The 21,914-nt window shown below is 44.6% G+C and overlaps 1 protein-coding gene across 1 annotated transcript in view; it reads right to left on the bottom strand.

Moving 5' to 3' along the window:
• ZFHX2 (zinc finger homeobox 2) overlaps positions 1 to 21,914 on the bottom strand; it is a 527,257-nt gene that overhangs the window by 140,450 nt on the left and 364,893 nt on the right. The window contains exons 7-8 of the mRNA XM_078640613.1: positions 19,302 to 19,502; positions 18,833 to 18,956 (exon numbers count right to left, since the gene is read on the bottom strand). Coding sequence (XP_078496739.1) covers positions 18,833 to 18,956; positions 19,302 to 19,502 — 325 coding nt within the window. The remainder of the gene's footprint in view (positions 1 to 18,832; positions 18,957 to 19,301; positions 19,503 to 21,914) is intronic.

Raw genomic sequence — 21,914 nt, 5'->3', positions numbered from 1 at the left:
TCCTGAGGTAAAGATCGAGGGACCCGGTCCGCTGAGCAGTGCAGCACCTCCGTCTTGGAGCTGTTGAATTGCAGCGAGTTGTTACTCAACCATGTTGCCGTGGTGACCATGCAATGGTGAAAGGTCTACTGAGACACCGCATTCTCCCCCTCAAAGGAGAAGATGAGCTGGGTGTCATCAGCATAATTGGTGACTGAGATGCCAAAGGATTTAATTAGCTTGACCAGGGGGTGGAGGTAAAGATTAAAAAGAATGGGGCTGATGGCCGAACCCTGGGGTACTCCCTGACCAGCCCTTTTGATGGTGGATTTAAAGGGGGGCAAGGCAACCACCTGATGTCTATTGGTCAAGTATGATACAAGCCAATCCCGGGCCAGGCCTGATACACCAGCCTCCTCCAACCTCCTGGTCAAGATGGCATGGCTGACCGTATCGAACGCTGCCGACATGTCGAGCAGCACTAGAAAGGCTGCTCGTCCATAGTCGGCACGCGAACGAAGGTCGCTCAAGACTGTCACCAAAGCTGTTTCGGTTCCATGCGCTGGTCTGAAACCAAACTGCGCGCCAAACTCATCCCATTTGTTAGGAGGGGATACTTCGTCCAACTATCCCTCTTCTTTCTCTTTTTTCATTAGTAGTATGAGTCTCTTCCTGATGTTGAGTCACTCTGGGTACTGGAGAAACTGGAGGGGGAGATCTGAGGAGCAAGGAAGGTTGCGGAATAGGTGTCGGAGGAACGGAAGATGCCGGCTCCGAAGGAGGAAATCTGCGGTAGTAATCCTCTACCAAATGTTGCAAGTTTGAGACAAGAGACATTGGCATTTGAATTGTCTGATTAGCTTGTCTTTCCCGATTAATAACCTCTGGGTAAAAAACGTATTCTTCATCCTCATCATCCTGGCACTTTATGAGGACTTTATTTGGAAGGACTTCGAGCAGCACGAAACCTATCATCATCTGACTCCTATTCATCAGCTCCATAGCCAAAAATTTCTTCTGGAGGACAAGGAGGTACCTTACTTGGAGAGGTATGAACAGGCAAAAGAAGCTCTTGAGAATTCTTTCTTTTCGGCAGTCCTAAATCATCTTTAGAAGTAGCTAAAACCGACGTTGGGACAAGCATCGACGAAGGTGTCAAGCCTACTACATATGTCAAAGTTGAAGATTTTATCAGTGGTTCTTCTGTCGACGTACTGGACGTCGACGAACTGCGTCGACAAGGATCTGTATCGGAAATCTTCAGCTCCATCGAGAAGGCTACAGTCGACGAGGTTGTCATCGATAAGGTTACCGTCGACGAGACTACCGTTGACGAAGGAGATTTACTCTTGAGAGACGGCGACAGTCTCAGTAGCGACGGAGCTTCCGTCGACGAAGGTCCTGACAAGAGCAGCTTCTTTTTCGTCGACAACGATAAGGACGACGTTGACATAACAGAAGGCCCCACCTTCACAGATAAAAACGTCGACGGAGACGATGTCGACGACAATCATCTTGGTCTGAGGAGAACAGAAAGTAGATGTCGTAGTTGTGGCGACGGATTCTCGTTGTTGAAGGAATTGTCGACGTCTTCGTTGATGGATCGTCTTTTTTGTGAGGTAAAAGTGTCTCAGGAAGAGACATTGACGCCTGCTTTGATTTTAAGGAGGATTTTGGAGGTGTAGAGGGCACAGATTGATCCTTAAGAGGGACAGACGCCTTTTTTGAAGATGAAGACTAATCTTCTTGTATTGAGGTGTGATGGTGTTTTTTCAACACATTAGCAGCCCTAGGAGAGACCAGCTTCGCCTCACTAGCTCTCTTTTTAGAAGCTGTTGTTCTTAGAGAAGAATCACTCTCCTCATCAAATAAGGAATTGTCCCTTGTCTTGAGCTTCTGTAGCCCCAGAAGAAGACGTCCTTCCCAGTCTCTCAAGGTCTTCTGAGAAAATGTTCAACAGATTTTGCAATCTCTCACCTGGTGGTCTGGGTGAAGACAGTAGATACATTTTTTTGTGGGGGTCATCTGAGTGAACTCTTAGCTTTCCACAAGATTCACAATGCCTGAAAAGAGATCTTTTAGAAGAAGACATGTTCAAAAAGTAAAATCTGAAGAAACCTGAAGATAAAGTTGAAGTACTGAGCAGAGCTCAGGGAAACTCCCTTCACACGACGTGCAGTAGAAAATCTGAGAGCCTGGAGCGTCTGTGGAGGGGGTTCTAGAGGGTGCTGTCGCCTGATTCGCTGGAGTTTAGACCATATCTAATGACTAGGACGAATTATTAAAGTGAATGGTTTTTTCTCTATTAACTTTAATGTTTGAGTGAATACTTATTGCTATTTTATGTACCATGGGACTTCCACTTTGACAACGGGGAATGATTCAAGCATGTGAATCTATGAAAGATACCCCAATATTGGAGAAATAAGCGGTTATTAGCATCAACAGAGTAAAGAAAAGGTAGAATTCTACCATAATGCTAAAACAATGAATATATGCAGGCATATAGATACATAACAGTACAAATGCATACTCCTACGATGCAAGACCTAACTAGATGTACCTAAGTGTACCTAGCCTGTATGTAGGTGTATAGCCAAGAATCCCCTTAGGCTAGAGCCAACCCCATTACCTGATGTGGGAGAGCGGAGGACCCAGTCTCAAGAAGGACACCCCGCGAGGGATGTCAGACCACTGCGTGCTGGAGTGTCTGTGTGCAGGAACCTCAGAACCACGCTTAAGTATGCAAGTCCTTTTCTCCTCTGGCTTGACCAGCGAAGTTCTAGTGCATATATACCCAAAACATACCCTCAGGGGTTCTACCTAGAAGTGTATTATGGGGATGATAGAGGTGACTCTTTTACAGAGTTATTATGCAGAAGATGGTAATAATGCTGTGATACTGAGAATCCTCATGCATAGTACATGAGGCTAGTTTTCGGGAAACAAAACACACAACAGTCATATAGCACTTAACTAGGTAAAGGGCCAGCGTCAGACCCATTATGTAGAACAATGGTAGGACAGATGTAGGTAAAAGGTTGTGCAACTACCTGGGCCTATATAGGGGTACATTGGGGTTCATAAGAGGGGCTACCAAGGGTAGTTTGAAAAAACTCCAAAAGATACAAAATGTGGCAGCCCACTTAGTTTTAAATCTCCCCAGAAAGACGTCAATCTTTAATGACTTGACTACTCTCCACTGGCTTCCAGTGGAGAAGAGAATCATTTACAAGGCCATGTGTTACTGCCACAAAATCCTGATGGACAAAGGCCCCAAGTACCTACGGTCCATGATAAAACCTTACGTACCTTCACGGAATTTAGGACCTTCTAGGGTCAACCTATTAAGAGGACCCCCGAGTGCAGAGGGCTAGGTTAGGGGAATGATCCTTCAGCCATCTTGTGGCCAAGACATGGAGTTCCCTACCGATGTATCTGAGAGTAGAACCTCTAGAAACGGCCTTTCGTAAAGGACTTAAAACTTGGCTATTCGGGTCATTAGCCGCTACTGTCTAGAGGCTTGCTACCCCTGTTCTTCTTTCCCTACTTACACGGTCAGATCTTAGTGCTCTGATTTCCCCCCTCTGTTTCTCCTTTATTACTGTGAGGTTAGAGATTTAGCGCGGGGACACACGGTCAGTGTAACCATGCGCTTTATAAAATACTTTATTATTATTATTATTAGGTGCCAAACTGTTGAAGAGGGTAGGGCTGAGCAAGGATCCTTAGGCACTCCACATATGATTTCCTAAGGGTTCAGAGGTGAAGGGGGTAGGGATTTCTTGTTGCTGTTATTGGAACTTGATTCGATGTGTGAGGCTAAGGCCTTTTCTTTGATTCTCTCAACTACCTTTGATACAGGACCAACTGACTTTCTATCCTGGGTTAGCACACTGACAAAGCTTAGTGCCAGGGAGTCTAGAAAGCCTATCCTGGACCATGTGCCAGAAAACATATCAGGATGACTACAACGCTGTTTATCCTGTATATTCTCTATTTTTCTTCTCAACCCCTCGGTATAGGTGCCTGGCTTTTCTTCCCTTCTCAAACCCATATGAAGTAATAGAACATGCAAAGTAATCATAAAATATAACTCAGACCCTGCAAAGCAAACCACGGCTGCCAGCTCCTTATATTTTTATGTAGATCTCTCTTGTACAGTTCTTCCCACCATCACACTGCTTGGGGCTGCAGTCCATCCAAGACAAGATAATAGACTCTCTAGACAATCATATAAGAAAGTAAATCGCTATTCAAATAGGTTCACTTAAACAAACAGTTTGCCATCCAGGCATCCCACTAGGGTGTAATGCGATGCTCATCCAATTGTGCAATTTAACACCCCATAATGGGGTGCAAAATGTTATGGCGTGGAATATTAGAGCGTTTACATCTACAAAAAAAAATGGAAAAAGAAGAAATTCACTTAAAAATTATACTTAAAGTTATAACTGTCAACCAAACAAATACACTGAAATTCCCCAGTTATGGGTAGATATGCGTACATCATGCCCTCACATCAGTGAAATCATGTATCATCTAACCATTGAAATTTTATATTACATCAAGGTGATGTTAGGGTAGGTATTGTTGCCTACTGATGTTGGTTTGATCGCTACTATCATTTATAGTTCTCAAGTATCACCTCACGTTTAGCCATCCCACCTGTTGCCATAACCTAGTTGAGCAGCACCTTTAGCAGAACATTACTGCAGTGGGCACATATCCTACTGTGTGCAGCCTTCACACTGGGATTGAGTGCTGGATCTGGCCTTTGGCCGGAGTATGAACTGCTTCTGTATGGACATCTCTCACTGAACATGGTCTGTGTCTGTCAGCATTGTGAGTTGCTTCCAGGCTCTGCTTTAAGTCTAGGCCCTGTAATTACCCCCCCCCCCTAACCGTGTGGATCGAGGTCCCATTCCCACTGACTAAATTATGGTCCTAATATTTACCATTTACCATTAGTTCACAGCAGCATGAAAGGCAGACTTTGCATTGTTAGTTTATTGGTTGCACCTATAATTATTTTTAGTTCGATAAGCATTTCAGTGTAGATCACAGTTAATTTTAAAATACACATGCGGGAGACACTGTTTTGATTCAAAATGTTCTTTTGTTGATAGACAAATACAATGCCTGGGCCTTTCATAGTGGTTTCATTTATGTGAATGGTGAGCTATTATGCCATGCCACCAGTAATGTCATTGATGCCATCTGTGACTATGTGTCATGTCATGTCATATGATCGGTGTAAATGAGGGAAGTTGTGGGTGTTTAAATAACTGAACTAATAGGTTTCAGAATTTTTTGGTGCAAATTGTGACCACAGCTCAAGTTTAAATGTAGTTTTCTGTAATGTACTTACCTTTTACAATTTTTTCCTTGTTAATTTTGGTACACTATACAACTTCTAGTGTTCTGTGTTGAGCCCATGTCCATCCAGTACTCTTGCCTCACTTTGCATGACCTTCGACCCTAGCAAAATCATATTTGTTTTGTAATTTCGAAGGCAAAGTATGTTCCCTTTGGACTACACTTCCCACCACACACACTGTGCTTGGAGGTCAACTGCTTAAAAACCCCCACTTTCATTATTTTCTTTGTGAAACAGTGTCTGTGCTCTGCACCACTCACTGACCACTTCAACAGAAATGTTTCCTGCAATGGCCATGTTCTCAGATTGTGCGTGCCCGGCAATGGATAATAGCAGAAAATGCACCTTCAACCGACAGGATTTATTTTTCAAATTTAGGTCTGTGGGTGGTCCGCAAAGTAGCAGCCAAAATGAACAAGTAACTTACTTTTGTAATGCTTTTTCTGATGCAACGCCAACCCCACATTAGCTTTGTTCTACCCCGGAAGTGATGGAGCACGCCACATATAAGCGCCACCCCTGAGCGTCGACGTCAGTTTCTTGCTTGACTCTTTCCACGCCCTCAGACACAATGCACAATACAATTTGTGCAGAACTCTAATTTGGAACCTTTTTAGATGATAAAAATGGACCACTCCACAGAACAGAGAGGGCAGTGAGCTATCTGTGGTTACCATAAAGAGCATAACTAAAGGCAATTAACTTGTTCTTAAGATAGATACTTCTAACTGCAGATTCCTCACCTTTAGAAAAAGTGCTAGAGCATTACCATCCAAGATTGGTGTTTGGAGTGGGCTCGGGCCAAAAAAGTCCTGCAAAGAAGAACAGGCAAAATGCCAGTCCTGGTGAACCTGTCTCTTAAGGGAGTAGTGCTTTGTAAACGTTTGCACCAATGCCCACATCACAGCCTGACAGATGTCAAGAACAGGCACTTCTTATGGCAATTTTGTGGTAAAATTCTTGGCCCTGTTAGAATGAGTCTGCAGTCCTTCCGTAACACAGATTCTTGCGGAGTAGCATTTATTACTGCACAAGACTATATCCTTTGACAAAGTACCTTTCAGCACGGTCTTACATTTCTTTGCCTCAGAGAACCCCACAAGAAGGTGATCTTCCACCCAATGGTCTTTGGTGCGATCAATGTAAAACCTCACGGTTCTTTTTGGGATCAGTCAACGGAGTTTGTCATCTACTTTCCAAGGGAGGGGCAGAGTAAAGACCATTAGGATGGCGATGGTTTGCCCAACATGAAAAGGCATCATGACTTTTTGGGAAAGGCCGTCCTGGTCCTTACACCAACGTTTCCTCCGACAGACTGGTGCTAAGGCTGCAGCATGGAGAGAGCCTGGAGCTCATTCACATGATGAGCTAAAGTGATAACAACAAGGAAGCCAGTCTTTAGAAACAGAAGACACAAGGTGCAACTGTGCATAAGCTCAAAGGGAGCAATCATGTGATGTCAGATCTAATTATGGTCCCACTGTGGCATCACACACAGTTTGGGAAGAAATGTGTGTTAGACCTTTTATGAACCCCATCACAACAGATTATTTTAATAAGGAAGGTTGGTTGAGTAAAAGCTGAAAATCCTACTAAAAGACCCACCACAATGCCTTGCGAGTCAAGTTGATGATCTACTCCTCTCTACCTCCCACACTCTCGACACCGACAGACCCCTCAGGGTCTTATTCAAGCCAGTCATGCCAACCTGCACAGAGTACCCTCACACAACTTCAGTCATAAATAATGACAACCTCAAGCGAGTAAACATCATGCAGACTCCTACCTCCCACACGCCTATACAGCTGAAATGCGTAATTCTCTACTGCAGATCAGCCAGTAAACACGCCTTTGATATCTTTGACCTCATCCTAAATAATGAGCTCAATATCCACATACTCACGGAAACCTGGCTAAATCCCTCTTCCACCACTATCTTTGACGACCTACTTCCTCCTAGCCACGACATAATTCGTCTAGACAGATCTAAGATGCAGGGCGGCGGATTAGCATGTATACATCGGAATACACTCTTGGTTTCCTACCCAGAGACCATCACTCCGTCCTCCAGTGAATACCTATGCCTCAACATCTCAAGCAACCACATCCCAGCTTGCAAACTACATACATTCTACCACCCCTCTGGAGGCAATCTCAACTTCATTGAACACAAAATGGAAATCATCACATGCAATGATGATACCTCAGTGTCCCAAATCTTCCTCTGAGATTCCAACCTTCACTGGTCTAACCCTAATGACCAAGCTGTAATCTGTCTAAAATCATTCCTATTGGATCATGAGCGGACTCAATTCTGTGATCAGCCACATCATAACAAGGGAGTAATTCTGGATCTCATCGTATCAAAAGGAAACTCCATCACACTGGATGCCATTAGTCCATGCGATTGGTCCGACCACTACATCATCTTCTTTATAAACAGGGCAGTGTCCCCAAGGAGGGATAAACCTAAGAAAATGAAATAACGGAAAGGGACCCTAGGAATATCATTACTGAAGAACTAGCAACCCACTGTAAATATATCTTGTCTTCCCAAACTGACATGACAGATGATCAAGTACTCACTGACTTCTATGATTCCACTATCTCTAGTATCCTGGATTCCATAGCCCTGCTACAACAAAAAAATGCTTCTTCCAAAATCTCCAAACCTTGGTCCAACGCCAACCTAAACTCAGACCGCCGCAACTTAAGGGCAGCTGAAAGATCCTGGAGATCCAAATCCTCCATGGATCATCTAATACTCCTTAGATTGGATCTCATAGGGAAGAGAATCTTGGAAACTCCAGGGTACAAAATCTTGGACACTGTATGTTCTTAGCATTGGTGAAAATAACTTGCCAGGGTTCTCCCCACTATCAGTAGACTGCCAATGTCACCTCCGATGTAGCTGCCATTTGTGATCCGTCGGGTACCGCTGACTGAGCTCTTCCGCCCTGGAGTTCAATGAGCCCACCAGGTGGTTCATAATCATGAATGCTCTGACATTCCAACCACCTCCACAGGCGTAGTCTCTCCAACAACAGGTCCCCAGTCCTCCCTACTTGTTGCAGTACCACATGGTGGTGGGGTTGCTGTGATGACCTGTATCAGCCTCCCCATGATGGATGATAGGAAGGCCTTCAATGTGACAAATGGGCGGCAAATTCAACTGATCGATATTGAAGCGGTTTTCCACCTGATACCAGAGCCCTCTGATCTCCACCTCTGCCAGATGCTCTCCCAAACCCATCAATGAGGCTTCTGTCACCCAATCAGCTCTGGGTACGAAAGGAAGAAGGGTCTGAGCAGGTCAGGTTGCAGTTGAGAAGCCACCACTGTAGATCTTGAGCAGTCTCCCAGGAAACCAGGATGTAATCCGATAGGTTTTCTTGGTGTTGGGCCCACTGAGACCTTAGTTCCTACTACAGAGCCAGCATATACCATGTGGTGAAGTGGACAAGCAGGATGGATGAAGCCAACAGGCCAAGTAGCCTCAGAACTACTCTTACCAAGCTCTAGCATCGAGGCTGAAACATCAGGGTCATAGCCCGAATGTCCTGGACTCATTGCGACAGAGGGTGTTCAAGAGAGCTCCTATGAAAGGGTGTCTATGCGAAGGAGTCAGGTGTGACTGGCTCATTGATCGAGAATCCCAACAATTACAGGAGGTTCGTCTTCGTCTGGAGTTGTTCAATGACGGACTTAAGAATTTGTCTTCAATAGTCAGTTGTCGAGGTAGGGAAAAACAGGTATCCTCAACCTCCAAAGATGGGCAGCACCAACGCCATCTCTTTTGAAAAAACACATGAGGCAACGGTAAGGCTAAGGGGGGAACATGACAAACTGAAAATGCACGTAGCGACCCTGAATCGCAGGTAGTTTGTGGGACTGCAGGACGGCCCATGAAAGTATGCGTCCTGCAGGGTCCAGGCTATTATCCGGTCGCCCATATCCAAGGCAGTGAGAACCTGGGCCAGTGTGTACATTATGAATTTGTACTTCCACAAGAAGGCATTCAAAGGGTAAAAATCTAAAATAGGACGAAGGCTCCAGCTGCATACTGAGGTTGTTCAGAAGCTGATAGCACAGGGGAGGGGCACTTAGAAGATCAGTACTCCTGTCGACCTGCAAGTGGCCTTTCTGAGCCTTGTCCAGACCAGAGGATGGTGGGGGCCTGCCTATACTCCAAAAGTCTGAAGTGGCCTCAGAAGGGCTGAAACAGATGAGGAAAACGTCTGGCAGGAGTCGAAAGGCCCAGTGACCATCCTGTGGTCTGGCTTACCTTGAAGGGTTCTAGGTCAGACTCAGCTCTCTTGTCAAACAGGAGGGATCCATCAAAAGGCATTTCCATAAAGGATGCCTGCACATCTCAAGAAAAACCCGTCAAGCATGCACGTGTGGCAATAGAGCAGCACATTCTTGACGACTGCTTGCCCATCAAATTGGCAGTGTCCAAACCAGCTAGAAAATCATATTTAGCTACATATCAAAATCACACTACGGATCCAAGGCAGAAATCCCGAATGAGAACGTATCACTCCCTAACAATACATACAACTCACAAAGATACCTTCTCCAAGGAAATGGGGGTTTATTGTCTGGTAAGGAAAGGTATTCCTTTATAAGGACGCGAACCCTCACTCACCCGAGGGTAACATGCTTCGTCATGGGTCTCCCTCCACAGACCGGGGCCGCAATGGTCCCGGATATGGGCTACGGCACTCCACCAAACAGAGTAGGTGGAGAGGAGCTAAGGGGTTTTAAAAGGGGGATGCCAGTGAGAGTTGTGAGTGAGGGGCAGACCGCAAAACAAAACCAGTGAAAGGTTAAAACTATCTCAGGGGACCCAATCTCTTTATTCAATGGTGTCCTTGGATAGGACTAAAAACCCAGAGGTCTGGGGGTCCAAAGCAAATATACTCTTAGTGGCCAACATGTTTCTGCCTCTTACAGACTCCAGCCAGAGTTCTTAGGCATTCTTCAGGACCTGGCAAGTATTCAAGTCAATCTGCATTGAATACAAATTTTTTTTTTTTTTTTTAAATGAATTGATTAATCCGATGGATTTAATGGCTGGGATTCTATGAAGTCACGAAACTGATGGGAGATTAATACACCATCTCCATCTGATGGCCAAATAGGCAAACTGCGTTGACCGAACTCAGGGCAAGGCTAGCCAAGAAAAACATTAGTTTTCCCAAAGCCTCAATCCTTCTTGACTTTGTCAAGGGAGATCGTGGGAATTAATTATGATTCACCTTTCTAGTAGAAGTTTGGACCACCAACACCTGACTCCTAGGAGTAGTGTGATGTGTAAGAAAATTCTGGTCACCAGGTGCCGATCTGTGGCATCTGGCCACCTGGCTGTTTACTGCAGGGCAATAACAAGGCTTCAATCAGGTGCTCATAAAAGTATCAGGCTATAGTACTTCAGTAACAATGTTTGCTTTAACAAAAGGCAGCCGTACGGTAAGGACCTCAGCAGCACATCTGATGACTCCAACAAAGGAAGCACTCTTCGGTTGGCAGCCCAAGGAGGGAAATATCTAGAAAACTAGTCTCCTGCAAATCTGTGTATAAAACGGTCATCGTCATAATGTGGGGATCAATCATTCCCATCATCACCATTGTCGTCCCCGACTTGTGGCAAACTCTGGTCAGATCTGAAACAGAAAGGCTCAGGATGGTTGTGTAGAGGGGTGGTGTACTGTCTGAATCAGACTTGGGCCCTGAAAGAGCATCAGAGGGAGCCTTAAGAGTGACAAAAATACGCACCATGGCCTCTTTAAAAGGTTTCTACCTGCTACGGAGTCACTGATGTTCTGGGAGACTCCGGTGCATCTGGTAAAACTGTGGGATCAACTCCTTAGTCAGAGATCTTGAGCAAGATCGAGTGGCACGTTGGTGCCCTTGCGACTTGACGTCAAGTCCTGCATTGCCTTCTTATGTTTACCCTTTGATTTGGGCTTCGACTGCAAAGAAGACCGGTCACTGAATAGGCTTTGAAAACAGGAATGGGTTTGCACCCTCGACTTACATCAGGGCAAGGACTTATGAGAGGTCTGTCACTTTTCGTCATGGTCGACGACTTACAGCTTTGCTTCACAGTCCCAGGTCGCCTTCAGGTGTATGAGGGCACATTGATCACATGACTTGAAAGTCGTGCCCCTAGTCCAAACATCAAAAAGATATCTTGTGCAGGTCCATCATCGACATCTGTTTACAACAGTCGTGGCATGGTTTGAGCCCTATAGTTTTAGGTGGGGACAATGTTCCCTTGCACACTGGAATCCAGTTTGAAAATCTCATAAAACTGACGAAAGAGGGTGGCACTTCGGATCTGCATTTGAAGGGGTGTGGAAATAAAGGAACGGAGGTCAGCACATGGGGGGTGTCGCTTTTGTGCTGCTCTGTTCATCTTTCCCGGTCACACGGCTACACCTAGCAATGCGTGGGAGCACTGCTGTGAAATCTTCTGGATCCCTCTGGCGCCAGGAAATTTTCTAAAGGTGAGGAATCTGCAGTCAGAAGTATCTATCAGAAATCACAACCTTTTAGCCCTTTGCAGCCCACTGTCAATTTTTCTAATGAAGATCTCTCAAACACCACTGAAAGGATTTATATCCAATTTCAAAAGGACACCATTCTAAGGAAAGTTCTAGTTTCAGGTCTTTTTTTTTTTTTGCTACAGTCGAGAGCTAAAATTTCAGTGGGATCAAGAACGAGCACTGCTTTTTAGCCCTCAACTTTTTTACTTGGACGAATCTGCATTAAACTGATATGCCAAAATCTTGCCAAGTGCACTAACTATATGCTAACTTTTGTACAGAGTTGATGAACAGCACCACAGTTATAAGCAAATCAAAAAAGGCATTTTAAATAGAAAACCCTAGGTGTATTTATTTTCCCTAGTGTACATATTTGCCTGACCCAAAAGTGCCTGCATATTCTGGGTTAATGCATATTCTGTTTTCATCTATACAATTGTCTCTCTGACAAATGACAATGTACTCCCTATCTCAGTGTATTCCCTGCCACCTGCGTTATGTTAAGTTAGGGTCACTTATAGAGCGCATGGCTGCCCCAGCAACAGGGCGTCCCAGCTCTAGCAGACAGGTGACCAGGAAAGATGAGGCTAGATAGAGGTAAAAATCCCAAGTTTTAATCAGTTTCCTGAATGCCCAATGATCTGGAGTACTGCGGGCAGCCAGTGGAATAGAATTCCATAGCAGAGGGGCCTGTGCTTTAAAGGAGCGAGCCCCAGCTCTACACTAGCACACCCATGGAAGGCAAAGCAGATGGTGGTCAGCGGAACGTAGTGCTTGCGATGGAACATATGAGGTGCACAGTCCCTGCAAGATTTGAGGACCCTGGCTGTGTGTTCTCTGTCCATGTGTATCCTATCGCACTGATGATATAATTCCCGCTCCCACCTTTAGAATTTTCTCTGCCTCAATATAACGGTTTCTATTCCACTATACTTCTCTCCTTGTCCTAGTTGCTATATTTCTAAACTCACAGTACATCACCATGTCCTTGTCTTCCTACCTCATTTGCAGTGATGTCCAAGTTGTTTTAGAAAAGTGATCTATCTACTGGTGGTCTCTCAGTGTTTATGTCTTGCTGACCCCTATTCTTTTACACTCAGTTGTATTATTTTATTCTCATTAATTTTTGTGCAAACTGTCATCTACCTGTTCACCGAAAAGTATTTGGCCACTGAAAGACGAGTTCAAATTGTGCACTTGCTTCTCTAGCTTAAGCTGGTAAATCCTAAACTAGAAGTACTCCAGTATATGATTTCTGTGGTTACTGATCTTGTTTTGCTGACAACAGGAAAGAGATCATCAACCATATCCACTACCTGCAGTCTGAGTATGCGTTTCACCTCTACAATAGCCACCCACTTTTTTGCTGTTTGTGCTTTGAGTGACATGCTGCGAATATGTCTATCTTCTTCTACTATTGTGGTTAAGCTGGTAAGAGCACTGTAAAAGTGTCTCCCCACATACCTTCTACATCCCTTCAAGTTAACCCCCATGGTTGATCGACTGATTCTGAATATATTGATGACTGTTTTGAAATCACTGTTCTGATTGGGTTGTGAGAGACAGCCTTTTCATTGATGATTTTTTCTTCTTCAAATCAGAGGCATGGGTACTCCCTGTCCCCGATTTTAGAGAAAACAGTTTGTAGGCAAGTTCTGCTCCTGCTACCATGGCTATTGGAGCCCAGTGCTTTTTCAATGGCTTAAGTTTGAAAGGTGAAAAAGTGAAAAGTAAAAAAAGCTTTTATTGTTCAATTATTTAAAATCATTACAATATACTAACTGTATAAAAATAGTTATTTAAAAAAGAAACATAAGTTGTATTCCCTAGGCTTTTTCCTCCAGTCAATTAAACGTAAAACCTTCATAGAATGTCATGTTCTGACTATGCAGTTTAAAAACAAAATGCATTAAATGTTTTAAAATTGGAGGTGTATCCGCCTCTCTCCTCCGTCCGGACCTACAGTTTCCTTTTTGCAGCTCGGCGTTTGAAAACAGTCCCGCACGAATTAGGTCTGTAAATTTCCCCAGCCGTGCTACTGTTTGACTTGCTGTAGACGTAAAACACAAGTCCGAAATTTCGCAGCATCGGTTGCGGCCCTGAGCTCTGCAAATTGGAATGACCAAACGCTGTCTCTCTCTGGCTAACTTTGGGCAGCAACACAACAAGTGATACCAGGATTCCTGGTGGTAGTCACAGAGTCTGCATGCTACTGAATTGTCCGGGCGGGCCCAGCTTGGGTTGAACTCCACTATAGGTAGTGCCAGAAGCCTCATGTGAGTGATCTTTTTTCGAGTTTGAACGGAAAGAGCTTGTTCAAAGTAGGGCTGTGCTTTACCCACTTTGTAAGATGCATCCAGTGCGGAGAGATTTGGGTGATGATGCAGACTAGCGATGTCTCTTGCAAATGATATTTGCTTTACCTGTCGGTTTACTGCTCTTTTCCATACTGCAGTGGAGATGTTCGGTTGGCCAGGTTTTGCACCTCTATTTCCAGCAGTTGATTGGCTACTGCCAGTTGCGCTTGCCATGGCGATCCGCTTTCTTCGAAGATTGTTTTAATTTGCGCTTTCAAAGCCATTGCTGGTGCACGGAGGGTGCTGATGTAATATTTTATTGTGTCTCCCAGACAAGAGATGTCGGGTCGGGTAAGTCCCAGCTCCAGCCTTACTCTAGCTCTCCTGGCCTGTCGTGGGTTGCCCAGCACTTTCTTGTATGCAGCAATTTGAAACCTCATATAGAAGTTGGTAAGGGCTCCGGGGGAAATTAAATGGCCATAATTGACTGAGGGCAATATTTTTGCTTTTAAGACTTTCAAGATTGGTCCGTGGATGGGCAATGTAATTTTCGATTGAGGTTTCCCAGACTGCAGATGATTCCTGCCCCTTTGCTTCTTAAATGCTTCAGATGAGCTGTTGTCTTAGCCCCCTCCGTTAGCCTGAGGCCCAGGTAATTATAGTTTTTGCAAGTTCTAATTTGCTGGTCACCCAGGCGCCATTGGGCTATGTGCTTTCGATGATACTTCCCAATGATGAGAATCTTAGTCTTCTCCTGGTTTACCAGTAAGTTGTTCTTTTGATTAAACCTGTTTAGCGCAGGGCTTTCTGTAGGGCTAGGGCTTTCTGTAGGCCTATCCTGGTGTGGTCCAAAATTACGAGGTCGTCGGCATATTGAAGTATTTGGAGCCGCTTGTTCCCCAGCTTTGGAATGACTACGTTTGCCCCCTCCAATGCTTGGCCCAAGTCGGATGTGTAGATGTTAAACAAAAGTGGTGCAAGAACACACCCCTGTTTGAGGCCGTTATTTGTTGGGACCTTATTGGTCATTGATGATTGGCTGGTCTTAATCCTTACCCAGGTCCCTTCATGTAGAGACCTTATTGCCTTAAGCAACTTTTCGGGAATGCCCCAGTTTGAAAGGTGTTTTGGGGACATTTTCTCAATCAACCCATATCCTGAGATATGCCCCAAGATTAAAAATCTGGAAACTTTGTTTTAACTACCCTGTCCTTGGATCCTCTGGTCGAACAAGGCATAAAACGTTGCCACCACCAACTAAGACTAGCCAAACATATCACTACTTTTCATCCCTACCAACTACAAATTCTCTTTAGTTCTTATCTCTCTCCCCCAGAATGGAATATTGTAATGCCCCACACATCATCCTCTCTTGTGGTGTCAGAGGAAACTTCCACTACTTCAACAGAAAAGAGAACGAGCCATTTACACCCCAAACCCCATGAATATATTACACCATTACTGATCAATCTTCACTAACCACCAGATCTTCAGAGTATACAAATTAAGGCCCTTTGACGACCCCCCCACCCCCGTCTACCACTGGGACCAAAAATACATTTATGACAAAAAAACACAAATATACACATTCATATTGTACAGAATTTATATTCAACTCTCCACTTTTTGCACTCAAGTACTGGAACACCATCCAAGATTAAATAAAGCACATTGACTGCTGTATAACATTTAGAAAAAAACACAAGCAAGGATCCTCCTCTAAGTAAGTAAGTAAAGGACTTATAAAGCGGGAAGTGCCGAGGCGTCTTGGCGATGGAGAAAGCAAAAGGTGCAGAAGTCAAGAGGTGCTTGGTAGCTATTGGGGAGGGAAAGCCCTAAACTGAGATCTGGATGATAAAAGCCTAATGTTGGGTGGGAGTTCATTCCAGAGCTTAGTTGCCAACAATTAGACATTTACCTCCCCATCTGGTCTTCTTGACTCTAGGGATGTGGACCAGAGCTTGATTGGCAGAACATCCGCGGGGGAATGCCATTGGAATCATTTATGGTAGTCGTTAGGCCCTCCCCCATATAGGGCTTTATGAACCAAGCATAGTGCTTTAAACTTAGTTTGCTGTTTAACTGAAAGCCAGTGCAGATACATAATGGCACTAGAGATGTGACTATATTTTGGAATGTTTAGCAGGGTATGTGCTGCTGCATTGTGTAGGGATTGAAGTTTAGACAGCTGACGTTTGTCAACGCCTACGTACAAGGCGTTACAATAGTCTAGGCGGGAAAGGATAAGAACCACCACCACCGTTTTCCTCAAATCCATGGGTAGAAAAGGCAGGATTTTACATAGCATTTTTAGAAGGAAGTAACAGGCTGGAGTCAACTGATTGATCTGCCCTGAGAAGTTTAGCAGAGCATCATATAAAAAACAAAGGTTTCTCACTTTGGTAGTAAGTACAGGACAAGCTCCTGCAACTGCTGGCCACCACAAATTGGAGGACCATTTCCAAATTCCATGACCTCGGTCTTGCCGGGTTTAATTTTAAGTAGTTCTTATGCTTCCATTTCATAATGTGGCCAAGACAGCTGTGGAACCTGTCCGCCACCGAGTCTGCCATTGATGAGATGGAGATAATAATTTGAGTATTGTCAGCATACGATACTAGTGAGAAGCCATGGTCCCTGATTAGTTTGGCCAATGGGATCACATATATGTTAAACAACTCTGGAGAGAGTGCTGACCCTTGTGGAACTCTCCCAGGAAGATAAACTTTGCCTGATTCTAGGGTCTCCCAGAATTCCCTCTGTTCTCTAGCGGAGAGGAAGGAAGTGAGAAGGGTGAGCGCGGTATCTCCAATTCCTACTGCCTCCAGCTGTCACGTAGGTACAGTGTGATTAACTTTATCGAACCCGGCTGATAGGTCAAGTAGGATCAGGATAGCCATGCCACCCCTATCAATTTGCCATTGTATTTCTTCAGTGGCTATGATTAATGCAGACTCCGTGGAGTGGCCCGAACGAAAGCCATGTTGTGTTGAGTCATAAAAGGTTGCTCGTATTTAGGTAGTCCGTGAGCACTGAGTTAATGATTTTTTCCATAAACTTGGCTGCTAGAGGCAGACAGGAGATGTGGCAGTAGTTTGTTACTTTGAGAGGATCAAAGGAGAGTTTCTTTAAAATGGGTCGGAAACAGACTTTCTTCAAGGAGGTCGGGAAGACACCAGAATTATTAACATTGTTCAGGAGCGGGGCAAGTAGGACACTGACTTTGTTTGAGACATCATGAATGATGCCCGGCGGGCACGGGTCAGTTGGAGAACCAGACTGGATTGTCAGTAGCAGGTCCTTTACAATGTCGATTGTCAAGGGGGGAGAAATTGGTCAAGTTACAGGAGATAGATGTCACGTCTTCCGTGAGTGTGGCCTAGTGAGAGTGGGGGCCAGAGCTCTGGCTCTCTAATTCCTGATATATTATTTGAACCTTTGACTGAAAGAAAGTGGCCATTTTATCACAGGGCACTTGATCCGGGGCAAATACATTGCCCGGTTGGAGTTTGGATAGTGGATTGACGGTCTTAAAGAGTTCTCTAGTGGAATTTTGGCCCCCTCTATTTTGCTAGAGTAGAAGTTCTTTTTAGAGCTGATGATAGCTGTTTTATAATCAGTTAGTGCTTGGTTAGAATTCTTTTTGGCCGTCATATTGTAGTCCTTCCTCCCTAGGCGTTCTAAGCATCTTCATGTGGACCACCCTTGAATTGTGGAGCATTAGTACCCTCTATAGAAACCGAGGACGTAAAAGTACTCTGGGCTTTCCGGTTCTTGGCTCCCCGAATTGCGTCCATTTGCAGACCCGTCTCCTTGAGGAGGCCAAAGGCCAGAGAGGTTGCTAGCTAAGAGTGCGCACTTACAGTGGGGGCAGAGTAGGGCATTATTGTTCCTTTCAGTGAGTAGAAATGCGACATTGCCACACCTACTATTGTTTAAGTTCAGTAGCTGTTCCCTAGTGCAAGTTCAGTTAGAAAAGTGGGCAGGAGTCCTGGCGCATTCCAGGCGCTGACGGGCGCAGACAGGCTTGCCTTTGGCACGCCTTCGGCCAGCCGGCAGCGCACACACTGTGCACGTCCGCTGCGCAGTTGCTTCAGCATTCTATCTTTATCCCCCTTGAAAGCCAAGCACTAGTATGCTGACCTGTGTGGAGGTGGGCCTACTCTTACATACGGGCACTGCAGTCAGGTACGGGGCTGGAACAACTCCCCAAACTGTCTTGAGAATGGCGTTCAGGGCAAGCGATGAAGTGCAAGGTGCAGGTACAATTGTAGCAACAGTAAAAGTGATTTTTAAAACTTAGCTGGTAAAAATTATTAAAAGGAGCTTACGCGGAGAGCTAGTGATTAAACAGGCTAGCGCTGTGTTTAGGTAAATGACTGAGCAAGCGGTTCCTGACTTCAGCTACGGTTCAATGCTGAACTTCACTTCACAATCACCAGTACTCATGCTTTCTGATCACTCTATTGCATAAGTCTTCTGTAAACTTGCCCAAACGTGGCACCTGCTCTGAATCTGCTGCAGTGGCAAGCAGACTGCTAGAACCCCCTCTAGACAATACAATACAGTACAGTCTACAGAGGCCACACGCAGTAGTCACTCGCCAGCAAGAGTGCTGAACTCACCTCCTTGCTCTTTGGGTCCTTCAGGCACCTGAATGAAGCTTGATGTGTCCGCTGAATCTCGGGCCCTGGGTAAATTTAAACTGGGAAGAACTTTGGTGGGAAATGTCTGTTCCACAGTGGAAGCCTGAAATGAAAGAATGAGAAGGTCAGAAATATTATCAACTGCTAGGCGAGGCTTCCTTTCATGATTTGGATAGGCTCAGTTTTCTTGCATCCTCTGGCACTAGTAGGCTGTGCTGCTGGAGGCACTGCCCTTCATACCTTGTACATGATACATGTTGTGCACCTAGCATGGAGTTTGGTATACTGCTTGAGAGATGGCTTTCATACCCTAAACATTCCACATTTTCTACATCCCACATGGTGTTCGAGATACTGCATGACTATTTGTTACCCTGCAAACCCTTCCCCCTCTCAGCCATATTTCGTTAAGAGCTTGTGCCTCATTAGGTGCAGGCTGTTGTCTTACCACTAGCAGGAGTCGCTCCACGCACTCAGAGACCACGTTGTGAATGTGCGTCAGGTGAAAGCGCAGGTTGGGCCGCCCCATGAGCTGTTCCTGACAGAGGGGACAGCGGAACTTGGGCTGCACTGCATGCTGAGAGATGGTGTGGCTGCGCACTTGCTCTGCAGTTGGGCTAACAAAACTGCAGTAAGGGCAGCAGAAGACCTGTAAAAAGAAGACAGGCTGAGAGGCCACTCATATCATAGTTTATTTATGTTTTTGGTCAATAAAAACCGTTACACATTCATTCATTCATTATATTTCATAAAAGTTGATCATAACTTATGTTTCTGATGACTCTTAAAACAAACGTGTACTTCCATTTTAAAAATAAGTATAAAAATTACATTAATACTGTTCTAGTATGGCCTCAATTTGAAAAACTAGATACTCTTTACGTGGCATTTTTTCTCAGTGCTTTATGTAATCCCAATATTCAAAATATAAGAGCTTGCTTTTAAAGTGCTATTATGCAGATGTGCATTTTAATTAAACTGTCTTCTTTCTCATTATCACAGGTTTAAAATGGATTGCTCTAATGCTTTCATGTTTATTTTTACAAATGTTACTCCCCGGCATATAAACGGTATAAAGGAGCCACCCAACCAATGGGTTATTGCTTCCCTGCATGTTCTTTTATTTCTAGTTCTCTAAAGATTCTTTTCAGCATTACCTTTCTTGCTGTCTCGTAACTCAGGCAAACACAGAATATGTATTTGCATAAACGGCATTCTTTGTTCGATGTCTGATCCTTCCAGGATGGCATCAGGTCATTTAGTCACCAAGGTGCGTACACTGGTCTCTAGTGTCTAACGATCTGAACGCATACTTCTGTTACATAACACTAAATCACACCACTGATGTCACAAACACGAACTCACGTATCTGATGTTACATGATACTAACAAACCTTGATGTCACGACAGTAACAAAGCTTGTTGTACCTCTCAAGTCACATTATACTAATGAACATCTCGTCAACAGGTATGAGCCCCGATAACCGCGGCCACTGACGTCACATGCTGTTGAATACCCAAGTTTACAAACAACTCATTCACTCCTCTTATGTTAACGCCATTAAGGCACACCCTTAATGGCACACAACACTAACACACACCTCTGAAGTTGTTTGATTATGATGTTCTTTCACTGCACAGAAGTACACCATTAGGCCCAGGACTAAGGCACATAACTGGAATTACAAAACTGCATACCTGCGACATCAGAATACTATCATGACTTATGTCACTAGATACTAACAAACTCCTCTTGCATGTTTTTATTCTCACATGACATTAGGACAAACCCCGGCACATGATCCTACAGCGTGCCTCAAATACCACAGAATGCGAACACAACCTTTTAATTTCGCAACACTAACAGAAGCCTCTGTGCCACACTCCCGATGTGGCACATGACGCACACACGAAGTAAGCCATAACTAATGTGAGGATTTCTGTGCCAAGTCCACAAGAGAACCGGCCAGTCTAAAAAGAGAAGAAAGTGGGACGGAAAACCTGAGGGTCGAGGGCAGAAGTGGATTCACTGGATCCAGGGGTCTGCGAAATGCGGATTAACAGTATCAGCACTGGACTCATTACCAACGGCACTGTACCCAAATACCTCAAACACACAACTATCAACACTACAAACAGAATCACCTTCAATGCACCACCTCAAGGCATAAGCCATCACCCATTATGTTACTTATTTATAAAGCGTTTTACCAACCCAAATAATTTCTCAGTGCTGAAGTCAATCAATCAATATATTTATTCAGTCAAATACAAGACCATAAAAGCACATTAAAAAGAGACACAGCAAAATCACAAAATATTTTTAAAACTTAATAATATACACATCTATAACCCAGTAGCCAATAAATGACAATTATGCATATTTTTTCCTTAAACTCCATGCCTGGGTTATAAAATTCTAAACTGCAATACAGATCATAGAGGATTTAAACCTTTATAAAACATTTTTAAAAGTCAAGCCCTCTTGGCGTGTACTAACAGGTTTCCCACTAACGATAGGGCGGAGGAACCGGAGTGGTTGATCCAGTGGAGAGGCGTGGGCTTGCCACCTGTGATGTCGATGAAGTTAGTGAAGATGGGGGCCAGGAGATGACCAACGGCACGAGGGAGGTCGTTCACTTACTGGGTGAGTCCGAGGCCCTCCGGGGGTTGTTGTGTTGGAGGTTGGTGAAGTTCTCCAGGTGGTAGGTAGATTGCTGAATAGGGCAAAGAAGCTGGAGTCAAATACCAGAAGAATCACTTAGTCCATAAAGGTGTTTCCGAAATTGGTGCACAGTCCGGAAGGTCGAAAAATGAAGGCACCGCCCAGAGTGGAGTTGCTAGACATATGCAATTTCAAGGCCAGGTGGTCCATCCTGAAGCTGGTGTCTGCAGGCATGGTTTAGCGGTAGATGTTCTCTTTGAAAATGATGGCGAGTCCTCCTCTCGGTCTGCCGGCTCTATCCTGTCTTACGAACTTGTAGCACGGCAGAGGGTGGGGGTAGGGGACTATCATTGTGGTGATGTCAGGGGCCGACAACCGGTTCAGTCAGGTTCTGTT

Source organism: Lissotriton helveticus, chromosome 5_1, assembly GCF_964261635.1.
Source record: "Lissotriton helveticus chromosome 5_1, aLisHel1.1, whole genome shotgun sequence".
NCBI classification, from domain to species: domain Eukaryota; kingdom Metazoa; phylum Chordata; class Amphibia; order Caudata; family Salamandridae; genus Lissotriton; species Lissotriton helveticus.
The sequence above is the reverse complement of the archived record's forward strand: the minus strand, read 5'-3'. Positions and strand labels throughout refer to the sequence as shown.